General features: G+C 41.6%; 2 protein-coding genes across 21 annotated transcripts in view; both read left to right on the plus strand.

Annotated features, from left to right (window-relative positions):
* The window catches only part of LOC118214040 (syntaxin-binding protein 5-like), a 99520-nt gene extending 92032 nt beyond the window's left edge, over positions 1-7488 (plus strand). For all 10 annotated transcript variants that reach the window (XM_035393443.1, XM_035393445.1, XM_035393451.1 and 7 more), the window contains 4 exons: positions 1216-1381; positions 3457-3568; positions 4022-4242; positions 4607-7488. In XM_035393443.1, coding sequence (XP_035249334.1) covers positions 1216-1381; positions 3457-3568; positions 4022-4242; positions 4607-4648 — 541 coding nt within the window. In that variant the 3' untranslated portion in view covers positions 4649-7488. The remainder of the gene's footprint in view (positions 1-1215; positions 1382-3456; positions 3569-4021; positions 4243-4606) is intronic.
* Positions 7489-8705: 1217 nt separating this feature from the next.
* Positions 8706-15400, plus strand: LOC118214048 (interleukin-18 receptor accessory protein-like). 11 transcript variants are annotated; one of them, XM_035393487.1, is made up of 13 exons: positions 8707-9106; positions 9327-9379; positions 9703-9767; positions 10227-10782; positions 10936-11194; positions 11447-11651; positions 12048-12216; positions 12757-12825; positions 12968-13094; positions 13394-13551; positions 13753-13893; positions 14325-14495; positions 14845-15400. In XM_035393487.1, the coding sequence occupies exons 4-13, from the start codon at positions 10710-10712 to the stop codon at positions 15231-15233; spliced, it is 1761 nt and encodes a 586-aa protein (XP_035249378.1). In that variant the 5' UTR covers positions 8707-9106; positions 9327-9379; positions 9703-9767; positions 10227-10709; the 3' UTR covers positions 15234-15400. The 11 variants fall into 11 exon arrangements, with proteins under 11 accessions (XP_035249384.1, XP_035249385.1, XP_035249378.1 ...); XM_035393488.1 differs by having other exon boundaries at positions 10657-10782; XM_035393486.1 differs by having other exon boundaries at positions 8707-9379.
* Positions 15401-15987: the final 587 nt, after the last annotated feature.

Below are 15987 nucleotides of genomic sequence, written 5' to 3' on the forward strand. Positions count from 1 at the left end.
TATCTTTTCAGGGTGCTGTGTTATATCTTTACAGGGTGCTGTGTTATATCTTTACAGGGTGCTATGTTATATCTCTACAGGGTGCTGTGTTATATCTCTACAGGGTGCTGTGTTATATTTTTACAGGGTGCTGTATTATATCTCTACAGGGTGCTGTGTTATATTTTTACAGGGTGCTGTGTTATATCTCTACAGGGTGCTGTGTTATATTTTTACAGGGTGCTGTGTTATATCTCTACAGGGTGCTGTGTTATATTTTTACAGGGTGCTGTGTTATATCTCTACAGGGTGCTGTGTTTTATCTCTACAGGGTGCTGTGTTATATCTCTACAGGGTGCTGTGTTATATCTCTACAGGGTGCTGTGTTATATCTCTACAGGGTGCTGTGTTATATTTTTACACAGTGCTGTGTTATATCTCTACAGGGTGCTGTGTTATATATTTACAGGGTGCTGTGTTATATCTCTACAGGGTGCTGTGTTATATTTTTACAGGGTGCTGTGTTATATCTTTACAGGGTGCTGTGTTATATCTTTACAGGGTGCTGTGTTATATCTCTACAGGGTGCTGTGTTATATTTTTACAGGGTGCTGTGTTATATCTCTACAGGGTGCTGTGTTATATTTTTACAGGGTGCTGTGTTATATCTCTACAGGGTGCTGTGTTATATCTCTACAGGGTGCTGTGTTATATCTTTACAGGGTGCTGTGTTATATCTTTACAGGGTGCTGTGTTATATCTCTACAGGGTGCTGTATTATATCTTTACAGGATGCTGTGTTATATCTCTACAGGGTGCTGTGTTATATCTTTACAGGGTGCTGTGTTATATCTCTACAGGATGCTGTGTTATATCTTTACAGGGTGCTGTGTTATATCTTTTTCACCTGAACTGATGGAAGAGTTTGCAGTGATGGAAACAATTCAGCAATATTCAGAGATGTTAAATGTTAAAATTGGTTATCGTGTGGGGGCGAAATGTCACAGATGTCGCATGCAGTTTGATCTCGGGCCTGACTCACAGGATGTGCGAACGTGTCGCTCTGCTGAGCGCTCTCTTTGCGCAGTTACAGTAATGAGAGCAGTCACCGTCGCCTTTCATTACAAACCTCCTACCTCCAGCCTGCATGTGGCTGTGCAGCACCCCGATTTGATAGGCAGCTCAAGGAACACTTTTCTGTAGTGCTCAACTGTCTTTTTCCTTTTTGAATTGCAGCCTGCCAAGCTTGCGCCCCCTGCTGGATGTAAACTACCTGCCTCTAACGGACATGCGCATCGCCCGAACCTTCTGCTTCACCAACGGGGGTCAGGCTCTCTACCTGAGCTCCCCCACTGAGATCCAGCGCATCACATATAGCCAGGAGATGTGTGACAGCCTACAGGTCAGTGTGTGTGTGTGTGTGTGTGTGTGTGTGTGTGTGCGTCTGGGCCTGTGTGTGTGTCTGTGTGTGCGTGCCTGTGTGTGTGTGTGTGTGTGTGTGTGTGTGTGGGCCTGTGTGTGTGTATGTGTGTGTGCGTGCCTGTGTGTGTGTGTGTGTGTGTGTGTGTGTGTGTGTGCGTGCATATGGGCCTATGTGTGGGCCTGTATGTATGTGTGTGTGTGTGAGTGTTTACAGTAGAAAGTAATCATCACATATCATTACCCATTTTGTCACTGTGAAGGATATAAGATAAAAATCTACATGAAATTTTGTTTTGCTTAACTGTTTGATCTTTCAGAACTAGCATGATCAAATATAGTGCATAACCTTTTACATTTACCCAGCTGCAGTCATACTGATCAACCCTGCAGCAAAGTCTTCGTTCTGAATGACCTCACTAAAATTCCAGCTGGATTAAGCGTTATAGAGAACTAGCTCCATTTGTTTCCCTGAATGCGAGTGAAACAGATGAATAATGTGACCCTCCAAATAAGTCTGGAATAGTGGAACTGAAACTGCATATTCATACAGTGTCTCACCACTGATCACACGCACACATGCACGCACACACACACACACCCGCACCCACACCCACACGCACACACACACACACACACACACAGACACACACACATACTCTCACACTCACACATACAGATACACACTTATGAGAAATGATGCTGTCATTGGAGTTTTCCTACCCTCTGGTAGGCAACTCCTTATGATTTCAGACACAATACTGATGTGTGGATTTAATTCTTTTTCACATACAATAAGATGGAACTGAGGTAAATGTATAAAGAAGTATAATGCACAGTAAAGACAGAGTTTGGTTCCATATGATGCTGTCATAGTGGCCGAATAGTAAGTGGCGGCATGTACATACATACACTGTGAATGCAGGTAATTTCCCAATCTTTAATTATCATAAGTTATCAACCAGCCAATTTACAACATTCATTATCAATGATCATTAATAATATTCAATTAAACATTTTTATTTAATCAAAATTTTAAATATTTTGCTTGTAAAGTGTAATAAAATTGTAATACGAATTATATGGCTATACACTGCCACCTTCTGTTGGACTGACACACCATCTTTGTATAGAAACATATCTTTTTTTTTGTCGTTGCTTTCAAAGTAGATATTTTCTCTATCAGTGTTTCATATTGCAGCATCTGCTGTCATACCACAGTCACACTGCAGCCGCTATCATACGGATTTGCCTAGTCAAGCAATGTCCCTAATTCCCGTTGCCATCTTGGCTCACTCTCATGGCTGTAGGGAGGGGAGATAGTTAACACAATCTGCCTCATCCCTGCTGGGGGATTTAGGCGATAAATAAACAATGGGAGTAGTCTGGGCCGGACCTAGTATGGTTAAAGGATCATTCTGAATGTGGAGGTGCTTTCATTTAAGAGAAGCCAAATGCTAGAATCAGAGGGAGTCTGCTTAACAGTCTCCTGGTACCATAATAGTCTCCTATGAGTATTTTTCTGACTGTTCAAAGTCTTAGAATTCTTTAGATAGTGTGTTATTTCTGTTCTTAGTGCATAGTGTCTAATATCTGCCGTATCTTGTATCATAAATGAAATGGTTCATATCATTAAAGCTGTCTCTTCACGGGTATTGCTGATTCTCATATTGTGTCATGATAAATTGTTACCCAAAGTACAGTGCATCCTACATACGTGCATACGATGCGCAGGTCTGAGTGGCTGAGGCACTTCCTCACGCACAGGACGAACGTTAATTTCCTCTGCCAGCATAGAAGGACTTGACCTTAAATAATGATTAGGTGGACGCCTGGCAGTGGAAATAGTCTCACTCTCCAGAGTACCGGGTCTTGCCACCAATTAGCTCATATGAGCACTCCCCATTCAATAGGCCTACATGCAAACTTGCTCTGGCATGCAAAATCTCTTGCAACAGGTTTGAAAGTCTGTGGAGTCAGATAACACGTTTTCCTCACTCTAACCGATTGAAATGCCTTCCAGCTTATTTCCGTAACTGATTAGTTCATCATTTACAGGAGATGTTGGGGGAGCTCTTTGTCCCGGTGGAGACCCCCGAGGTGCAGAACAGAGGCTTCCTCAAGGGCTTTTTTGGTGGGAACGCCCAGACCTTCGACAGAGAGGAGCTGTGTGAGTGACGTTTTGCCACTTTACCGCTTCACCACTTCCTGTGTGACAGCAGCGCATGATCTCGCGCTCATGATCTTTCTCTGCTCCTCGCACTCTCTGCATCCTTATTTCTCTGCTTCTCTCTCTCTCTTAGGCTCTTTCTCACTTGCTCGCTCTCTCCCTCTCTCTGACCCACTTTTAGTGCTGTTGACTTGTGTGACACGTATATACATTTGTGTTGAGAAATAAAATGTGCTCAGTTCAACTCAATCATAAAATCACATTTTCAACTACAGCCAATAATTTCAGAAACAACATGAAATGTTGAACTTTAAAAAGAGATTAAAATAAGTAAGCAAGCGCACTCTGATATAGCTTTGGCTGTGAGTGCTTCAGGCTGGGCTCCTCAGCCCAGGTTCTGGCCTGCTGCTGGAGGTCACTGACTGGGGCTCTGTCTGTCTGTCTGTGCCCCAGTCGGAGAGGCCGCGGCAGGGAAGGCATCGCGGAGCCTGGCCCAGCACATCCCGGGCCAGGCCGGGATGGAGGGCATGAAGGCCGCAGCCGGGGGGGTGGTGGGGGACCTGGCCCGCGCCCGAATCGCTCTGGACGAGAGGGGCCAGAGACTGGGAGAGCTGGAGGAGCGCACTGCGCTCATGATGTCCAGCGCGGAGATGTTCTCCAAGCACGCCCACGAGGTAGGGCCACCGGGGGGATGGGATTAGGGGGTTAGGGATGGGGAGACTGCACAATTACAGGATAGAGGGATGGCTGAAAGCCTGAGTACATACACTGTCTGTCAGGGCTAGGGTTCATCTGAATTCAGTTCAGCAAATTTTGAACAATGAACAAATTCAATCAATGAATTAGAAAAAACATGCCTGTAATGTTCTATGGAATTTAAAAAAATGAATTCAATTTCAGTTCATTTCTTGAATAGACTAAGCTGAATTGAAGTTTACCCCAATTGCACTGTAGGTATTCTGTCAACAGAAAGTGATTGTTAAAAGTGACTGGACCTTTTTAATCATTCTGATCATTCTGTGCTATTCCCTCTCACAGCTGATGCTGAAATGCAAGGATAAGAAGTGGTATCAGTTTTAAAGGGGGTGGAGTCTCCTCTACCTTCCGAGACCAGAACTCAGAGCAGGGAATGGGACCTTCACTCCAACAGACGCACCGCGCTGCCTGTGCCTGCTATTCCCAGCAGCACCCTGTGCAGGGTTTCCTGTGGGGGCGGAGCTGTTCTTCCCAGCAGCACCCTGTGCAGGGTTTCCTGTGGGGGCGGAGCTGTTATTCCCAGCAGCACCCTGTGCAGGGTTTCTTGTAAGGGAGGACCTACTATTCCCAGCAGCACCCTGTGCAGGGTTTCCTGTGGGGGCGAAGCTCAGCACAGAATGAGGCTGTGGACAGAGGGTGTGGAGACATGGACACAGACCGAGGAGGGGACTGTGAGACAGGACCTCACCTCCATCTTCGTGCTGGACTATAGTCCAACTGTCTGTACGGGGATCCTCTCTCAAGATGGACGGACACTCTGAAGCTATAAAATCAGTCCGATTGCATGAAACAAGGTGGAGGAATTATATATATATATATAAATATAAAAACTTAAAACTGCCATATTAGAAGCAGCATGTTACTTCAGATAAAGTTTTATTTAAATGTGTTATAAACCAATTACAAAAACGAACCATAGATAAAAATAAAGCCCTTTCTATTTTTTGAAATAGCCATAAAAAGAATAAAAAAAAGAAAATACATAAATGCATAAAAGGCCAAAATAATCTTGGTCTGGTGGGTTTGTTTTTTATGTTTTAAGAGTAACATTTTAAACAGCAGCTGTTTTGCTACACAGTGCCACTATACACACTCAATGCTCTTTGCAAGAACAGACCCAGACTGGACAGACCGTGTGAGACTGTGTGAAACCTGGATTTCACTTGGTTGCAGGTCATTCATTCTCTTGTTATATTGTTACACTGTCCACTTTATTAAGCTGTCATCAGAAATTTTTGACTGCTGTTAATTGTCATTAACATGGCTTCAGAAAATGTTTAATCCCCCGGCAAAATATTATAAAAGTTGTTGTAAATATACAGTCTTGAAACCAAAGGTGATGAAGAGTAACTGTTTTGTTACCAGAGATTTCTAAACATAATCAAATTTAATGTGCCATAACATCGAGGGGCGGTCGATACATGTAAACTAGCAAATGGTGACGTGGTAGAAGTAATGCAGTTCCTATGGATTTAAATAGCCAATCACTCAAGCTAGCCTTTAATGAACGTCTGTTTACGTTTTGGTTTTGTTTGTCACAAACTTTATTTCTTTATCCATTGTTTTTCCTGCTGCCTTTCTTACATGTAGCAAGTTTGGTGAGTAGGTCTGTTTCACCCAAGTCAATGAAAAACGCATTTGTCTGCCAAAGCAATTAACATGAATGACAGGAATTAGGAGTATATTATTCAATATTCTTGTGAGATGGTCAGGCATTTCAAAATCAATGGTGTCATTCAGAGTTATGTTTGATTGTGTTTTATCATTAATGATTGTGCTTGCCTGCTGCTTATTCATTTATATCCATTACATCAGCATGGGGAAGTTTGTAGGTGCCATTTTAATGGATATATACAGTACTACATATATACACTGATCCTATTTCTTAAATACAAGATATATTTCTAATATCTGAGAAATATGAGTTGAATATATGAATTTGTATGTAAATGGAAGGCAGTGGTGAGGAAAATGGCAACCACAGACGCTGCAGTCTGCATAGATACACATTTGGCTCTATGCTCTCTTATCAGAGGTTTTGTGTGCGGTTGTTTCGGTTTTGCACATATCACATGTAGATTCTCAGAGAGATAAGCCCTTCTCCCATAGTTCATGGTGATAACCGTGAAACTGTAAATGTTTGTGAATAGAATGTTCGATAATATCTGTAATGTATATGTTGAACAGATCAATATTAGTGCATCATGTGTTTAATCTCCAATGAGGAGTGATTTTGGCACAAGTACACGATAGAATTTGTTTGCAAATGATCTAAAAGTGAAAATGTCTTTTATCCGAAGGTCTAAAATGGCTGAAAGCATTACAGTGCCCCACACCCCCACCCTTTTGACCAAAATAATAATAATAAATAATCCAAAGGAACTATCAGAAATGATAAAAACCACTATGACCCCCAATTTATACATTTTACACAACTCTGGACCACACACACCCTGAGCATTATCACAACCCTTTTTGTTTCTGATTCAACCTTACGGGTCCTCAAATGAAACACATTATGGTTTATAGGTACTTACAGATACCACATTCTCTTTCATGGACATTACAGCATGACTCATAGGCTTTTAAACGAAGATATAAACCTTTACTTGATTCCTGCCAAACCAGAGCAATAGCTCTCCTTAACTCCACAGATCACATACAGGCTTGGTTTGAGATGGTATGCAGCGGGCAGTCTGTTGTACTCCTTAATGAAAAAGAGAACAGTGACCTTGCTTCTGCCCCTGTGTTCTCAATGAGCTGTAGACTCGCTGTGTCACAGTCTGTGGTGGCTATCTGTGACAATAACAATAGACTGGGTGTTTCTCTTGATATTTTCAGTAATAGAGTGTAAAACATGGGGAATTGAGAATTACATTTCTCAGGATTGTCCTATATGGCTAATGTTCCCGTTTATGAATGGTATCATACCTGATATTCCGGATTCTATGAAAGTCACTGAAACGGGATCTCTGTCTGTAGTTGCATTAATGGCTCATTACCTGGTTTCATGCAAAATTTCAACAAAGGTTTGTCTTGTTTAACTGGATTCTGACATCTTCTGTTCTTGTTGATATTATAGTAGTGTAATAGAGGTTACTCAAATTATGGAAATATGTTGATGCAGATTAAAGCAAAATAAACATAGATTGATGTACACTCTTTGGGAGACTTTGTGTTCTCTTTGTTTTTGCAATGATCAACTTTATGGCCAATGAGCATCAAGGTCCTGTTCTGCTAAAGGTTTTTGTTGAGATTAGAATGGAAGCATTTGTTGAGACATCATTGTTGTCTAGCACTGATGTTAAAAACAGGAAATGGTTTATATGAGTATGAAAGAGTTTGAAGGGTATGATTTCATTGCGCCGGTCATAGGGCTGAAATGTTGTAGTTTGAAAAAGTACTTTATCCAGTTCAGTTTATAATGATGCTCTGATTCTGAAGGGGAAGAAAGTTAAAATAGTACATAATAAATCATAATAATGGTTCAGACTGGTTAAAACAGTTGCTAATTGGTTATATTATGTCAAATACTGGCAAATGACTATTTTACTATATTGTGAATAGACAGCTAGCTATACTGGCTTATACTGATCTTCATGTAATGTGTGATTTTACAGTTTTCTCAGGAGTGGTGCACGTTGAGTCACACTGCAGTGAATTTTTCTCCAGGTTCAGACCTGAGAATACAGACCTTGAAATGAATCTTACTATTTGATTAATGTTGTTTAGAATGTCAGGTTATGTGTAAATGGAGTTATACAGGTTTTTTTTTTCTTTCTATATGCAGTATTATTAATTTGTGACAAAAAAGTGGCCAAAGCATATTCTGTTTGATCATGCTACAAAGTGTAAGTGTGTAAGGAATTAGACTACCCTTTACAACCTTTCATCCTTTCACAGGTACTGCAGTGGAAATATAATTGATCACTAAATGTAAAAATAAGTGTAAATCTTTTGCTTATTTACAGTCATGTTGTGAAATGTGTGGACCGTGTTATACCATTTTTTGAATGGCTCTGATTCAGTGTACTCCCTTACAGAGGCCAGGTGATGTTTTATTATGGAGCAGGCATATGATTGTAGTGATCACCCCCACAGGAGAAATGACCACGCTCATAAGAGGTGATAAAATGAAAATGTTACGTATTAATTTTGTGACAATTTATGGGGATTTTTATCACTACAATAAATGGACCCACACAGCTGTGTGCGTGTGTGTGTGTGTGTGTGTGTGTGTTTGGGCATATTTATATCTGTGTGTGTGGACACATCTGTATCTCTGTATATATGTACGTGTGTAATTCTGCATGAAGCTTCCCCTCGCAGATGAGGCAAATGAAACCTTGTGAAATGTCACACCCAGCAATCGCGAGCGCCTGTCTCTTCATGTGAAAATAAGTGTGGGGCTTTACCGAGGACACTAAACAGAGACCAGGATTGGCAAAACATGACAAGCAATGACATCTTTCTGGTTCTAACACTTACACACCTTTGCCACAGTTTCCGTAGCAACCTGCTCTGTAAGATCCTGTGTGACATGCAAGGGTGGGTGTTCTTCAGCAGAGACCTCTTATTCTCTACTCGTTTTACAGGAAGATCACGTCTGCACCTTGGAGAGCCACACATCCAACAGCACGGGAAACGCACAAACGTTTTGCAGAAACGTTTCACTCATGATGCCTGGAAAGTTTTGACACGATCGAGGCAGCCTCCCTTACCCTTTCACCAACAGAAGAGTTTATGTGTTCTGCAGTGTGAGAACAACACAACAGCAGAGGTGTAAGTAACACAGGTCTTATAAACAAAGTTCTGTGAAAGATGTCTTGTGGGGTTGCAGTGGACTATTCATATTATAGAATTATCACTGTAGGATTAGTGAAAGAAGCCAGACGTGTCTGTATTTTAGCCAAAACAGCATTACAATGGTATAAATTATCGAATGTCGTATTTAACTCAGTTGAGCTTACCTGTTCATAAAATGTTCCCTGTAATTGTATAGCAATATCAAATACCTCTGGAGATTCCAGAAGACCACAGTTGAGATAAATTAAGGTAATGTAAGGTGGTTAGTATTGTATTTTCACAATAATTGTGTTATTTTTTGTTTGTGCAATGTCTGTAATGGTCAAATAGCTGAAACAGACGAAGGTTGCAACTATAATTATTTTAAAAGTAAATGGTGGTGAGTGTCCCAAGTACCAAGGATTTAAAAAAAACAATAATAAAAAACATGAAATTTCATAATCTAGGTCTTTATATACAATTTCTTAACTGGAGATCATTCTCACTACATAAAACTAGGTGGTGTAAATCTGAATCTGTCTGTGACTGTCTCATTCACACTCTTTCTGTTGAAAAATCATATTTGGGCAAAGTTCCTCTCAAGAGGAGGCAGTGCTGTGTAACTGTCGATGATCCACAGTTGATGGCGTTCCTAATGGTTAGTATTTCTTTATTAGATAACATGAATTTGAAGTGGGGTTTGATGTCATTTTACTCCTCCTATATTATTTTTATTTGTATTAAATTATTTTTTAGAGGCCATGCCTCAGTTTATCCCCCCAAATTAAATTTAAATCTGTAGAAGACTTGTCTGAACCTTTTCTCCTTGCACAGAACATTGTGCAAAATAAGTAATAATATAAAAGTGCCTGTATGTAAAATCAGTATGTATGTGTAGTATGTAATAATGTTCATGAATGGATATTATTAGCAATGCTAAGGAAATGTTCTGGGCTCCTCAGAAATCTTATTTGGCCAGATTTGCTTCCTGTTTCCTGTCTTTTTCCACCATTGTTTTACTATGAGGAAACGACATTGTTTGTTCCACCATGTAGTTTCCTCATAGTAACTGCCACTTAACAGAGTGAAACTGAGTTTTTTTTTCATGGTTTTACAGCTTGAACTTTCCATAGGTTTCCTGTATTTCAAAATGTAAAACATATCTTGAGAGAGGTGGGCGGGAAACTAAAAATGGAAAATGAAATTGCAGCAAGAAAACTGCCAATTGCCAGCTGCCAGTGATTTGGGGAGAGATCACTAGGGGATTAAAGTCAAAGCCAGAGATTCACTTCTAGAACCGAGTGAGTCAGGAAACCTCTGAAGAAGATAACATTTCAAAACCTGTTCACATAGCAGAAACAACCTGCCAGGATACAAACTCTGACTCACACATGAAGTAACGTGTCATTTTGGGCGGTGCTACATGGATGAGGAGGACCGAATCCATACCCGAAGAGCACATGAACAGAAATGGGACACAAGGCTGCTGCAGCGACAACACCTCTGACAGCTTTACATCTCTTTCTTTTATTTTGTACAACACCCAGGCACATGGAGACGTTCTGCTAGGCTAAAACACCGAGTCTGTGGTATTCAGGACATGGTCTACGAGCACACTTTGGCTGTTGTGGTTGTTGCTGTTTTGCTCCAGGAGTGGCTTTGTGAATTCAGAGGTACTTTTTAAAATAACATTTTTTCTGTTTGTCTGTTGCTGTATGGTTCAATGGGTCTTTCTCCCTCTCTTATGAAGCACTGGTTCTAATGATTCCTATACCTAGAAATGCAGTTAATGCTGTTTTATCTTTGCATGTCTCACCCAAATGCAGGCGTGTGTTCCAGCTCTGTATTGTACGCATATAAAGCTTTAGATGGGGAACGCTTCGTGATGCAGTGTGCCTCTCCACACCAACCCTATCTCTTTAACAAATCTGGGGTCCTGGAGCGACGCACAGAATGGTTCAGGCATGAGGGAGAGAATAAGAAAGAGCTTCCTGGGGTGGATGACAGCATTGTGAAAGTGGGGAATTCCCTGTGGTTCTCTAGGATTACTGAAAGGCACTCTGGGAACTATTCCTGTTATACCAGGTAGGTAAAACTTTAGAGATTCTTATTCATGTGTTATACATTTAGGGTATGTGTAATGGATGGAGTCCTTACCCAGGAACACGACCCATTCATTGATTTCCCTGTGGAGTCTTTGCTGCCCTGTTTCATGACTCCCCTGGGACTTCAGGGGGAGATGTGAAACAGAGTGTGATTAAAGAAAAATGCTACACTAATCAAAAAAGTTCCAGGCACAAGCACAGTGCTTTTAGTAACACTGCTGCAACATCACAGGAACGTCACAGGAACGTCGGCTGTTGGTTGGGGCAGAGAGGGTGTGCTGCACTTCCTGGTTGATGTGCTACAGAGGAATAAGACTGCTTGCCATGACTATGGAGAGAGCGAGGTGACCCTGATTTTGGGACAAGGAGGCAGCATCGTCTGCCCAGATGTGAAGTGCTATACTTCAGCTCCAAAAGGAGCCATCAGGTGGTACAAGGTGAGCACACACCTGTGCAGATAAAAGGTTAGAGCTGTGCTATACAGCAAATACAAACAGCAACCGGTCATTTTACAGGTAACTAATGATTCATTATCTGCGATATGCAGTACTCCCTTTCTATGAAGCACGTAAGCCATTTCCAACCATAGTCAGCTTGTGGCTTTCGTCCATATGACTATTTTTCATGTATTCTATGGACAGCAGGGTCTCTGTTCTACATGACACTCAGTAACCATGATATCAATGACGGCTGCATTATTTAATACTTTACAGCCAGTAATAATGGATTGTGTTTATGTGGTGCCTTTTCCGCATGGAACTTTGGCTTTTGTGGGGTATTGCTGATTGAGAAGTATGAAATAATGAAAACATTCTGCACTTTCATTTTTTCAGAATGCAGTCCCTGCTGAGAAACTGAGCCCTAGCCATGTAGAGCTGCAGGACAGCCAGCTCTATCTGATAACTGTCTATGAAGAGGATAACGCTAACTTCACCTGCGACCTCAGCTATGTGGATGGGCTACACTGGACCGTCAGGAGGACTGTGAGAGCCAGAGCAATACGTAAGAGATCCATTTTTACTCTGTTCTCCTTGTTCTGTCTATACTCCACACCTCTGCATATACAATACAGTAGCTAGTAGCAGCAGCTCTTTATTCACACTTTTGTTAGTATTACCATTTGCATAACTACTTGCTGTGTCCAGGTGCACAGAGAATAATACTAATAATAATAAAACATTTTAAACATGATCTCTGCACATGATTTCCTGTGAGTTCTGATAAAGTTCAAATAGACCAAAACATTGATTTCTTGTCGACATCAATAAGGCATTGCCCTGCAGGCATTGACCAGTCAGCAGGTAGCAATGTCAAGACCAATATCACATAAGTGCATAATGCCAGTTAAGTGTAAAGCAGTGCTTTAGAAAAAGAGGCCTTGGTTTTGAGACTGTGTGAAGAACTTACTAAAGGATATTAGTCTGAAACCTGAGAACTATTTACCGAAGCTGAGATCAGGTGAGAACACCTTTAATAGAGCTGTCAAAAGCCAGTTGGCACACCAACCAATCCCTTTATAATGCATACTTTTCCTATTGACAGCACAGGACATCGAGGACCTGCCCCACATCCTGTATCCCCATGGTAACGAGACAGAGGAAGCAGAGCTGGGTACGGTATTCTGGAACCTTCCACTATTCAGTATTGTATCATTCAGTATACAAGCAAAGCTCTTGTTTTTGATAATTTCATGTTCTTATCTGGGTCAGAATAAGGTAGGTTATGATTTTTGGTGTGTGTGTTTCCCTCCCAGGAAAGCCACACATACTCACCTGTAAGGTGCAGTTCGGCTTTGAGAGGAACTCCAGAGCACTGATCACATGGTGGGTCAGATACCATGACAACGGCAGCATGGAACCTTTGGAGATGGGCTCTCCTGAGTGAGTTTCAGGAGTAAATTAGCTAATGCTCAGCTTTGTAACAACTGTCTATACTGTACATTATTTACAATTACTCTGTACTCATGTTTCACAGAGAAGAGAAGGTTGTATTTTAAAGTATTTCTATATTGAGTGATACTGTGTCTTTATTTCGCAAATGAAAAACAATTCTATATGTTGACACACTGTTTTTTCGAGAGTATGCCAACCCTCTCAATATTTCATAAGGATTCAGGGAATGTGTTTTGTCTGCAGTAGTGAATGTAATATGTATCCGTGACCGGTTGTCTTGGGTCCAGGAAGGTGGGTCCAGGAAGCTTCTGGGAGCAAATACTCAATCGTAGTGCGCACCTGCAGCAGGTGACCCACAGGCACCTGGGAGCCACTTTCATCTGCCGGGCACGGAACTCCAGAGGCAATGCCACCGCTACCATAAGACTACAGAGAAGAGCTGAAGGTGCTATGGCTGGTTATAATAATAATAGTAATAATAATAATAATAATTATTATTATTATTATTCAACTGTTTTAATTGCAGTTACTTGGTTCTTATGCAGTGTAGTGTTGCGAACCCCTGTTTTTTATGAATGTGATGCACAACAGGGGAACAGGGTAACTGTGGGCATGCTAATCCCAGTTTGTGTTGGTTCTGTTCCAGTGGCTGGACTCTTACTGGTTATTCTGTGGCCTGCTGTCACTGTGGTGTTTGTGACAGGAATCAGCGTTTTAGTGCGGACTTACTGGCTGGAGATTTACCTTCTGTGCAGAACCTACCTCCCACTAGAAGAAACAGTTTCAGGTGAGATGGCCACTAACGTGAATGTGACCATGCCATAGCGTATGGCTAATATCTCTCTCCCAATCACTCAATAATAATTTATTACATTTGTCATGTTTATTACAATTTATTACATCTCAAAGAGTGGCTGAAATGAGTATATCAAGCAATAACAATACCAACTTGAAACTCCACTTATAGCACTGCAGTGTTTACTTACTAACTTGCTCTTTATTTCTCTTTAAATAAGTGAAATATTTACTGACACAGGTCATTGAAATATAACAAAATAACAAAGGAACCCACAGTAATTTACTAAGCATATACTGAAATGGGAGAGTGCACAAGGAATACATGTGGTGAGATGACAAAGACTGTTTATCCCCTGGACTACAGCTCTGATGTTTTCCCCTCTGTTTTATATTTTCTTTGTTGCCCCATGTCTGGGACAGTAGGAAAGGAGTATGATGCCTTTGTGTCATGTGTGAGCGGCTCTTCCTCAGATGAGGAAGACAGCAAACTGACAGGGGAGACCCTGGGGCTGCATCACCTCCCCAATGTGCTGGAGAAACAGTACGGATACAGGCTGTGTCTGCTGCAGAGAGACCTGGTACCTGGAGGAGGTGAGATCCGTACCCAGCTACTATATCTCGCTCATACAGAAACTTACAAGGGCTCAGGACACTGAAGATCTTAACTGTAGCATTAGTATGTTAAATGTGTCGTTCTGTGATGCAGTGTACGCAGAGTATGTGCTATGGTAGCAGTCATAGCAATAGCAGTATTACCAGTATTAACAGTAGCAGTATTAGCAGTAACAACAGCAGTGTCATTAGGAGTAATAATATTAAATGTGTTATACTGTGGTGCAGTGTGCATACAGTAGAAAACATGCTGTGGTAGCAGTGTTAGCAGTAGCAATAGCAGTGTCAGTAGGAGTCGTAATATTAAATGGGTTGTTCCGTGGTGCAGTGTACACAGAGGATGTGGTGTGGTCCATGCAGAGGAGCAGGAGGGTGATCTGTGTGTTGAGCTCCTGCTACCTGCGTAGCAGCTGCCTGTTTGAGCTGGAGACCAGCCTGGAGGCCCTTCAGCATGACAGGGGGCTCCGCCTCATCCTGGTGTGGAGCAGCCCGGCCCCGCCCTGCCTCGCAGCTCTGCCCCTCCCTCCCACGGTGAGGCGGGCCCTTAGAGTCTTACCTGCGCTCCACTGGAGCCCTTCCCATGTCAATCCCTCCCATTCCCCTTTCTGGAAGACCCTAAAGCGGGCCATGCCGATCAGTCCCCTCCCACCACCATCAATCTCTGCACTAAGCCCCGCACTGAGGGAGGGGCTCACTGGGGAGAGCCCTGAGACATAACTATATACTTCCAACCATCTACACACACTCTCTTTCACTGTGTGTGCGTGCGTGTGTGTGTACATGCGTGTGCATGCGTCTACATGTGTGCAAGTGTGTGTGTGTGTGTAATGGGGTTTTCGAAGGAAATACATAGTTCAAATTTCAAACCCCCACCTGCACTTGAACTCTCTAGGAAAACCACCAAATATATATATACACACACACACATGCACACAGGAAGCCATAGCTGCATTTCTAAATGTGTGAAGTTTCCCATCTGTCTCTGGTGTTCACTGGAACTTGTTTATAACTGAACAGACAAACTGACATTCAGTTTCTCAGAATGATGTGCAGGCATTGGGCAGTACAGTTTTGGGTCCAGTTTTTTTTCCTACTGTCATAATGTAACACTGTAAAATGAAGAACTGGAACAGTAAGTTGTATCCTAACATAGATTTACCTGATGTATTTAAATATTTAACTTCCTTGGTTCAAAATCATCATCATCATCACCATCACAATCATAATCATATTATCATTCTTTTAAAAATGATTTTATTATTTATTTGTTTTTTTCTTATTGTTGTTATTGGTGATATCTGGGATAGAAATGAGATTAAATCTTGGAATAAAAATGAAAAGGACAGAAGAGGCTGCCATAAGAGGCTACCAGACAACTGTCTGAATACAGTTAATGTGGAAAGATACAGAACAAAGTACAACTTCATGGTAGTGATGGGCAAACTGAAGCTTTCTGAGACAATGACACTTT

The sequence above is a fragment of the Anguilla anguilla genome, chromosome 15, assembly GCF_013347855.1.
Source record: "Anguilla anguilla isolate fAngAng1 chromosome 15, fAngAng1.pri, whole genome shotgun sequence".
Taxonomy (NCBI): Eukaryota; Metazoa; Chordata; class Actinopteri; order Anguilliformes; family Anguillidae; genus Anguilla; species Anguilla anguilla.

Excerpts from the sequence above, each read along its gene's own strand:
- LOC118214048 (XM_035393483.1), top strand. The coding sequence starts at position 10,710 with ATGGTCTACGAGCACACTTTGGCTGTTGTGGTTGTTGCTGTTTTGCTC. Across the intron at positions 11,195-11,446 it reads AACTATTCCTGTTATACCAG|GAACGTCACAGGAACGTCGG; the intron begins GTAGGTAAAACT and ends GCAACATCACAG. Across the intron at positions 13,552-13,752 it reads ACTACAGAGAAGAGCTGAAG|TGGCTGGACTCTTACTGGTT; the intron begins GTGCTATGGCTG and ends GTTCTGTTCCAG.